Source organism: Nothoprocta perdicaria, unplaced genomic scaffold, assembly GCF_003342845.1.
Source record: "Nothoprocta perdicaria isolate Ctin4 unplaced genomic scaffold, notPer1 scaffold_0, whole genome shotgun sequence".
NCBI classification, from domain to species: Eukaryota; Metazoa; Chordata; class Aves; order Tinamiformes; family Tinamidae; genus Nothoprocta; species Nothoprocta perdicaria.
In genome coordinates, this window is record NW_020454092.1 from 4,985,164 (window position 1) to 4,993,479 (window position 8,316).

Genomic DNA, 8,316 nt, shown 5'->3' on the forward strand with positions numbered 1-8,316 from the left:
CGGCCCGCGGTGCCGGTGCCCCCCGCTCGGGCGGCCGCAGCCCCCCGAAGGTCGCCGCCGCCGCCGTGCGAGCGGGCGGTTATTTTTAGGCCGGGGCTCGGGTTGCCGCCTGCCCCGCGGCCACGCGCGGCGCGGGCCCCCGCGCTCCCAGCCCGCAGCCCCCGGCCCGGCCCATGCCGCCGCACCTGCTGCTCCGCCGCCTTGGTCGGGTGCAGCTCCCGCGGGCGCCGGCTCCCCCCGCTGCTGGGGCCCCGGCGTCCCCCGGCCCGCGGCGCGCAGCCCCTGCAGAGCTGCGCTCCCTCTGCCCCCTCTCCTCAAGTGGCAGCTGCCTCTGATATGTCACATTCCTTGGCCGGGCTCCCCCGCGCAGCGCCCAGCGCCGGCCCTGCCGCCGGCTCCGCTTGCACAGATAGCGGAGGGGCCTTGCCATATTAGCAGCGCGCGGAGGGAGGGGGGGCCCGGCCTTCCTTCCCCCCCATCCCCGTCGCTGGCCGTGTCACCGGATCTGGACACAGAGACCCTGGTGGCATGTGAAGGGAAAGGACACCGCGATGCTTCCTGCAACGCGAGCCCCCGCGGGCTGCGTCTCCCGGCGGGCGCAGGAGCCGGCGCGGCGGGACCCTTTGCTCCGTGCCCCCCGCGCTGAGCCTGCACCCAGCAGGGAGCTCGCCCGGGGGTTCCCTGCACCCCTCCTCACCCCAAATCAGCCCCAAGCACACTGAAATCACATTTGCCCACAGAGCACCCTCACCTCCTTTCCCCGGAGTGCGGAGCCATGGGAAGGTCTTGCCAGCGCCTCCACACTCTGCCCAGGGCAAGGAGCGCAGGATCCCGCCTCTGTCGGCCTCCCCCGGGCTGCAGGGCTTCCCCGGCTGCTGGATTTACAGCACGCGGCTCCAGCCGCCCTCTCCAGGGCTGTAAATCCGGGCAAGCTGGACGTTAACAGCACGGCACACTGCTTCCCGGCTGCAGGGCAGCGTGGCGGCACTTGGCCACCAGCCCCAGGACGGGGCGCTTTCAGCAGCACCTCCTTGGACAGGAGGCCTCCGGTCCCAACCCGAGCGGGCTGCCCCACGGGCCACCACATCCCTCATCGCTCCGGCTGAGCAGCCCGGGGACACGGCCAGAGCCAGGGAGCACCATGGAGCAGTCAGCAAGCGCCCGGTGCTGGTGCTGGAGGGGCAGCCTGGAAGGGCCTGAGGGGTCTCTCCACGGCGCATGAAGGTGACTGCAGCCCAGCACACAGGGCTGCTCCTTCCCCCCCATCCCCACGCTGCCGCCTGGCCCTTCACCCCCAGGAGGAAAGGCTCAGGGGGGCGCTGGGGACGGCAGGACACAACGCAGCCCCCATGGCAGGGCTGCACAGGGTGGCTGCAAAGGCCTGCGCAAGGTGGGGGACAGGGAAGGTCCCTGGTGGCACCCAGCTGCAGAGGGCAGGGGACAGAGCCCTGGCCCTGGCTCCAGGGATGGAGGTGGCCCCTGACGTAAACCCTCCCCGGGGACCGTCCTCGGTGTCACAGGGCCACCTGCTGGAGATGGGCCTTGAGACACAGAGCCCCAGCGCCCCAGCACCCGCTCTGGGATGAGCCACACCGCAGGCTGGCCCCATGCTGGGTGTCCCTTCAGGAGTTACCCACGGCCACTGCTAGTAGCACCCCGAGTTGGGGATGTGGCTCAAACATCCACCTCTCACCCTCACCCCAACCCCACCACCCTCCCTGGGTCCCCTGCCAAGGGACTTTCAACATTCCCTCGGTCAGAGCGATCCTAAATCTCCGCAACCAGCGGGATGCTGAGCCCGAGGCTCCCGCTCTGTGTCCCCCTGCACCGCGGGCCAGAGGAGCCGGAGCGAAGCCCGGGTGGTGCCGGCGCAGGGAGGGATGAGGAGGGCTCTGTATGTGTGTGCAGCGACCCCTGAGCAGCAGAGCAGCCCTGGGCCAGGCCCCGCGCCCCCCACGTCATGCTGCTGTGCCCAGCACGGCCGTGTCCCCTCTACCCATACGGGGAGCAGCATCAGCACGAGGGAAAGCTGCCCGGGGCAGCCGCAGGAGGCAGCTCCGGGGCCCGCGGCGCTCCATCCTGCCATCCCTCGTGGTGCTCCATCCTGCCATCCCTCCTGGTGCTCCATCCCACCATCCCTCGCGGTGCTCCATCCCACCATCCCTCACCGTGCTCCATCCCGCCATCCCTCACAGTGCTCCATCCCACCATCCCTCACCGTGCTCCATCCCACCATCCCTCACAGTGCTCCATCCCACCATCCCTCATGGTGCTCTGTCCCACCATCCCGACAGCCCTCCCGGCTTGGCGCCGGGGTGCCCCGGCGGAGCTTCCCCCGCCCGGTGCCACCGCAGACACGTGCCCGGAGGACAGGGCCATGCTCCACTGTTTATTTCGGCCGCCTGGAAGACTCGCGTACACGCGGTGGGGTGGTGCGGTGGGGCGAGGGGTGGGGGTGCCCGCCGGCCCCCTGGGCCTCTCTCCGGCTCCTGTCTCTCTCTCCCCCCTCTCTCCCACTCACTCACTCCTTCTCTCGCCTGTGTCCACCTACGGGTTTCCTCTCTTGGCTCCCTGAGCCTGCCCCCAGCGCAGCCTCCTGCAGCCGGGGACTCCCGCGCCCCCCGGCAGCCGGGGGGCACGGTGTGGGGCAGCCCCTGCCAGGGGAGCCGCCAGCAGAGCCGTGTCCCCCGGCGCCGAGCGCAGGGGGACGGGCACTGCCCGCCGCCCCTCTGGGGCATGGGGGGTGCCGGTCTCTGCGCCCCGTGTGGGGGTGATGCAGGCTGGGAGCACCCTGGCTTCAAGCCAGGCTGGGAGCGGGGGGCTCAGCCAGTCCCCATCTCCTCCCTGTCCCCAGCGTCACTGCCCTCTGCCAGGAGAAATTCCAGCTCCGAGGAGGCCAGCGGTGCCGGCGCGGGGCGACGGGTCCCTGCTCCTGCAGGATGAATCCCAAGTCTGTGCCCGGCATGGGCATGGGGAGGGGGTCCAGGGGGGCGGGGGGATCCAGAACCTGCTGCTGGGACCATCCGGCTCTCTGGGGAGCTGGCAGAGGCCACCACCTGCTCCCCCCACCCGCTGCTGCCTCTCCCCTCCGTCCCGCTGGGCCGCCCCCAGGCCCAGCCCTGATCCTGATGCTGGCATTCCCGCTGCAAAGCTGCCAAAGCCGAGCGCGCGCTTCCAAGCCGGAGGAGAGAGCCCGGGGGGCGTGAGGGGCAGGGGGTCCGGGGGCATCCGGCAGTGCCAGGGCAGCGGGGCAGGGGGGGAGCGGGCCGGGGCTCGGCACCGGGGGCGGCGGGACGGAGGCAGGGATGGATGGAAGGTGTCGATGGGCCGCCGCGCAGCGTCGTCTACAGCACTTCATGCTGCTGCTGGGTCGCCTCGCTCACCACCTGCCGGGAGAGACGTGCCCTGAGACGCAGAGCCCGGCACCGCGATGGGCAGAGCCCGCGCGCAGCCCTGGCGGGCACCCAGCCCCCGGCTCCATCGCGGCTACAGCCCCCAGCCCCGGCACGTGCTGCACCAGCGCCTTCCCGCTCTTCCCACGGCTGCAGGCACCAGGAATACATGGCCTGTGGGCTAGAATCCCCCCCAGACAACAGTACCTTGCCTGGGGGCAGGAGCCCACCCCTGCCCTTGTGCCCCATGGGCTCTCTTGGCCCCAGGGCACTGCCCCGCGCTCACCTCTCCATCACGCGTTTCAATGGTTTTGATCATCACGGTCTTCTTGGTGTGCACCTCAGAGCCCCGCTGCTCTGGGCTGGTCTCTGCAGGCAGGAGGACATGGGGGATGTGGGTGACAGGCACCAGGGGCACATGCAGTGGGGACAAAGAGCACTTGGGCTGGGGACAGTGGGGAGATGCCCGGCACATGGGTGTCCCCAAGGGCCACGGACTTCAGGACCTCAGGGTTAACTCCAGCCCCACCTCAGTTCATGGCAAGCACCCTATGAGTGTTGACACCCCATGAGCTCAACATGGGACCCTGCAAGCTGGGGGGTGAGGGTGGGAGGCCACTGCCTGTCAGCCCAGCCCAGCTGCATCCCTCCAGGAGGAGATTGTCCCCATAGTCCCTCCCATGCTAGGGAACCCCCGGGACTTGACCCAGACTCCACGCAAATGTCCCCCCTCATGCGGTAGCACTCACCTCGGAAATTGAGGGCAGAAGCAAAGGTCTGGTGCATGGGGATGCTGATCCTGCAGGGAGACAGATGGGAGAGTTCAGGGCCAGCCCATGCAGCCAGCCCTGGCCCACAGAGCCATGGGAGTGGGACTGGCTTATGAAAGGATGGGCATGGGGTGACAGTCCCCAAAAGAGCCCCCCCTTCCAGGTGTCCCTGTCGCACTGCTCACCGGTTTTCCTCGCCCTCCAGCAGCTTGCGGTACGTGGCAATCTCCACATCCAGGGCCATCTTGACATTGAGCAGGTCCTGGTACTCCCGCAGGTGCCGGGCCATCTCATCCTTGAGGTGCCGGATCTCCTCCTCCAGCCGCGCGATGGTGTCCTGGTAGCCGCTGGCCTCGCCGGCGAAGCGCTCCTCCATCTCCCGCATCTGGCGCATCAGCGAGTCGTTCTGCAAGGATAGCGGGGCTCAGCGCTGGGGCTCAACAGTCTCCAGAGGGCCAAAAAGCCTCTGGAAAGCAAGGTGAGCCCAGGCCCCAGCAAGGGCTGAGCTGCCTGGGGGTGAAGATGAGGATGGGGAGGGAGCCCAGGCTGCTGCTGGCACCCACCAGCTCTCAAGACTCCCCTCACTTTAGTGGTACCAGAGCAGGACTCTTTGCAACCACGTTCCCACCTGCAACCAGACACCCGGAGCCTCCCGGGCTCAGGCACATTTGCCATCTCTGTGCTCTTGCCCCTGAGCTCTGCCAAAATACGCTGCAGAGGCCCAGAGTGTGGCCAGGAGATGCACAGGGCCTGGCACTGCCCAGAGCAGATTGTGTGGGCACGTCCCCAGTAACAACAACCATAACATCTTGGAAGAACCCCCCATGCTGGTCACATCTCGAGCTCCCGGAGCAGGTCCTGGCAGGGGAAGTGCAGGCTGTCCCCGCACACCCTGCAGCTCACCGTGCCCTTGAGGGCATCGATCTCGCAGGTGTAGGACTGGATCTGGTGCCGGTACTCCAGCATCTCCTGTTTCGCCTGCCGCAGCGCATCGTTGTTCTTGTTGGCCGCTTGTGTCAGGTCAGACACCTGGGGAGACAGCAGGGTCAGCTGCCAGGCTGCACGGGACCGCGGGGACCCGGCCACCCACCATGCCGGGCCCACCCCGTGCTCAGGCCGGTCCCCACCACCTCCGCACCTTGGACTTGTACCACTCCTCGGCCTCGGCGATGTTCTTGGCAGCGATGCTCTCGTACTGCGCGCGGATGTCTCGCAGAGCAGCCGTCAGGTCCGGCTTGGAGATGTCCATCTCCACCTGGATGTGCTGCTCCTGCAGCTGCGCCTGCAGCTCCCGGATTTCCTGGGGAGCACAGGGACATGTCAGAGCACCCGCTCCTTCCCTCAGCCCGCTCTGCGCCCAGGGAAAACCGACCCACGCCGACGTACCTCTTCGTGCACCTTCTTGAGGAAGGCGATCTCCTCCTGCAGGGACTCGATGCGCCTCTCCAGGTCGATGCGTGCTAGGGTGGCGGCATCCACATCCTGGGGGACACGGAGGGCGATGGGGTAGCAGTGGGGGCGAGTGCAGCCGGGGGCACAGGGGCTGGAGCTGCCCAAGCTGCCCAGGCTGCGGCACCTCAGGGGCTGCCTGGCTGCTCAGTGCTATGCGCAGGCGGCCACAAGGGCCAGGGGCCGGTGGCCGTGCCCTGGTGCTGGGGATGTGGCAGCTGGGGCCGCAGCCCTGCCTGGGGGTCTGGCTGCCAGGGAGCTGTGGGGAGAGACTGGGCACCCTGGGAGGGGGCCAGGAAGCTCCAGGGGACGGGTACTCACGGCTCTGAAGGCAGCCAGGTTGTTCTCAGCCTCCTCCTTCAGCTGAATCTCCTCTTGCAGCCTGAGGGCAGAGAGGAGGCATTAGGGGGACCTGGACGGAGCCCTGTCCCCTTGCAGCCGTGTCCCTGTGCGCTGCCCCTGCGCTCAGCACGGCCTGGTGGGAACACAGCGGATTGTCCCGGATCCCGGCGGGTGGAGGGAGGGCTGGCTGGGGGCCAGGGGCGCTTCCTCCCATTCCCTATTATAGTCATCGCCAGAGGGAGCACAAAGGCATGAGGTCAGCTCGGTGCCACTCGCACTGCCCCGGCCCTTATAGGGGAGCGTGGCCGGCAGCCGGGGCCAGGGTGCCTGTGTCCCCACACAGGGGGTCGGGGGGCCCCAGAGGTGGCCCCGGGCAGGGAAAGGGGGTGATCCCGGCTGAGCCATCCCAGGGATGGCAGAAACAAGGGCGGGCACCAGACACTCAATGTGGGGCACGGGACAGCGCAGGGACTCACGGCGGGGCAGGACAAGGACCTCAGCTGTGCCGTGGGTCTGGGGCAGTGCCGGGTCATGGAGGGGGGACCAGGGCAGGTGCCCTGGGGCTGTGTCCCTGGGGCAGGGCCTGGGCTGCTGGGGAGAGGACGCGGAGAGCACAGGGAAGTGCCCGGGTGGTGCCCGCGGGGCTGTTGGCACAGCAGGGCCCAGGGGAACCTGACACCGGCCACTTCCCGCCCCGCTCCTCCCTGGCTTTCGGGGTGCTCAGCCCCCAGCCCCATGCTGGGACGGCGCTGGGGCTGGCACCGCGTGCGGGGCACTGCAGCCCTGCCCCACTGTGGGCCCCATGTGTCTGTGCCAGGCGCTGGCACCCAGGGGAGCAGCAGGTTGTGCCACCCCTGGCAGAGGGGCTGGAGCCTCCACTCCGTGTCCCTTTGTCCCGGCAGCACAGGAGGGAGGGAGCACATCAGCACTGGAGGCTGTGCAGAAGCCAGCGGCTGGTGCCCACGGGGTCCCCACACAGCCTCGGCCCCGCTGTCCCCAGCAGGGACAGGGCTGTCGCCAGGGATGTCCCCCCGTGCCCTCCCGCCAGCCCCCGCAGCCAAGCACGGCCGGCCTGCGGAAACGCGGCCTCTTCCTCCCCCTCCTTGGCGTCCGGAGCCAGCAGAGCGTCGTCCGCCCCCGCCTCCGCCTCCGTCCCAGCCCGGCCGGCCGGCTGAGCCGAGCGCGGCCGCTCCACGCAGCGGGGCCGGGGTCCCCGGGAAGCTGCAGCCGTGCTGGGCCGGGTCTCCCCATGGGTGCCGGCTCCATGTCCCCACATCCCAGCCTGGCGGACACCCACCGGGTGCTTGCAGGCACAGGGGCACGGGAGGATGCAGTGCTCCGGGGCAGCCCTGCGTGCTGGGCGCTCATGGCAGTGCGTGAGGGCCAGCACGGGCTGGCGGCGGCTCTTCGGGCTGCCCTAATGGGCGCTGCAGGCCTGGGCACCTCTCTCACCCTGCCCGTGCCACTGGGCCAGCCTCCATCCCCTCCTGCCTGGGGCCACGGACTCGGGAGCTCCCGGACTGGGTAGGTGGCCCAGGGCGCCTGTCTCCCTCCCAGGACTCACAGCCATGGCCAGGAGGTGGCACAGGCCACCTCGCACCGAGCCGGGCGGATGGGTCCCCAGAGGGCAGCCAGAGAGAGGCCCCGCGGTGCCGCGCTCCACCCAGGACATGGGGCAGGGGGTGGCACGGAGCCCCACGACAGGCTCGGGGATCTGGGAAGCGGAGCAGGGCGCTAAGACAGCACTAAACCCCCAAGGGGACCCTGGCACGGAGGGAGGCCGGGGAGGCCGGCGGGGCGGCCCTCACCTCTGCTTGAGCTTCTGCAGGTCGTCGAGGAGGTTGTCGCGCTCGACCTCGACGCGCGCCCGCTGGCCGGTGAGCGCGTCCACCTGGCGCCGCAGCTCACGCAGCTCCTCCTCGTACATCTCGGCGACGCGCGTGGGCTCCTTGCCCCGCAGGCGGTTCACCTCGGCCACCATGAGCGCGTTCTGCTGCTCCAGGAAGCGCACCTTCTCGATGTAGTTGGCGAAGCGGTCGTTGAGCTCCTGCAGCTCCACCTTCTCGTTGGTGCGGGTCTGCAGGAACTCCTGGTTCATGGCGTCGGCCAGGCTGAAGTCGAGCAGCTCGCCGGCGCCCTGGTAGGCGCTCTGGTAGGAGCGCAGCGGCGTCACGCGCGTGGTGCGGAAGCTGGACAGGCTGGGCATGGCCGAGGTGCGGGACACCTGGTAGACGCGGGAGGTGACGGAGCTGCCGCTGCCTTTGCCCCCGAAGGAGGCGCGGGAGAAGACGGGCGAGGCGCCGCCGAACGTGCGGCGGTAGGAAGAGACCCGCTGGCTGGAGGAGTAGGACTGGCTCATGGTG

The 8,316-nt window shown here is 69.4% G+C and overlaps 2 protein-coding genes across 2 annotated transcripts in view; both read right to left on the reverse strand.

Moving 5' to 3' along the window:
• The window catches only part of SPEG (SPEG complex locus), a 40,750-nt gene extending 38,572 nt beyond the window's left edge, over window positions 1–2,178 (reverse strand). Inside the window, exon 1 of the mRNA XM_026039268.1 lies at window positions 2,169–2,178. Within this exon, the coding sequence (XP_025895053.1) occupies window positions 2,169–2,178 (10 nt within the window). The remainder of the gene's footprint in view (window positions 1–2,168) is intronic.
• Window positions 2,179–3,279: 1,101 nt separating this feature from the next.
• DES (desmin) lies at window positions 3,280–8,312 on the reverse strand. The gene is made up of 9 exons (XM_026042644.1): window positions 7,762–8,312; window positions 5,933–5,993; window positions 5,549–5,644; window positions 5,301–5,462; window positions 5,066–5,191; window positions 4,348–4,568; window positions 4,142–4,191; window positions 3,679–3,761; window positions 3,280–3,386 (listed from the first exon to the last, which is right to left on the reverse strand). The coding sequence occupies exons 1-9, from the start codon at window positions 8,310–8,312 to the stop codon at window positions 3,345–3,347; spliced, it is 1,392 nt and encodes a 463-aa protein (XP_025898429.1). The 3' UTR covers window positions 3,280–3,344.
• Between the last annotated feature and the right edge of the window lie 4 nt (window positions 8,313–8,316).

Excerpts from the sequence above, each read along its gene's own strand:
- DES (XM_026042644.1), bottom strand. The coding sequence starts at position 8,312 with ATGAGCCAGTCCTACTCCTCCAGCCAGCGGGTCTCTTCCTACCGCCGC. Across the intron at positions 5,994-7,761 it reads CTGCAGAAGCTCAAGCAGAG|GCTGCAAGAGGAGATTCAGC; the intron begins GTGAGGGCCGCC and ends CTCTGCCCTCAG. Across the intron at positions 3,762-4,141 it reads TTCTGCCCTCAATTTCCGAG|AGACCAGCCCAGAGCAGCGG; the intron begins GTGAGTGCTACC and ends TCCTGCCTGCAG.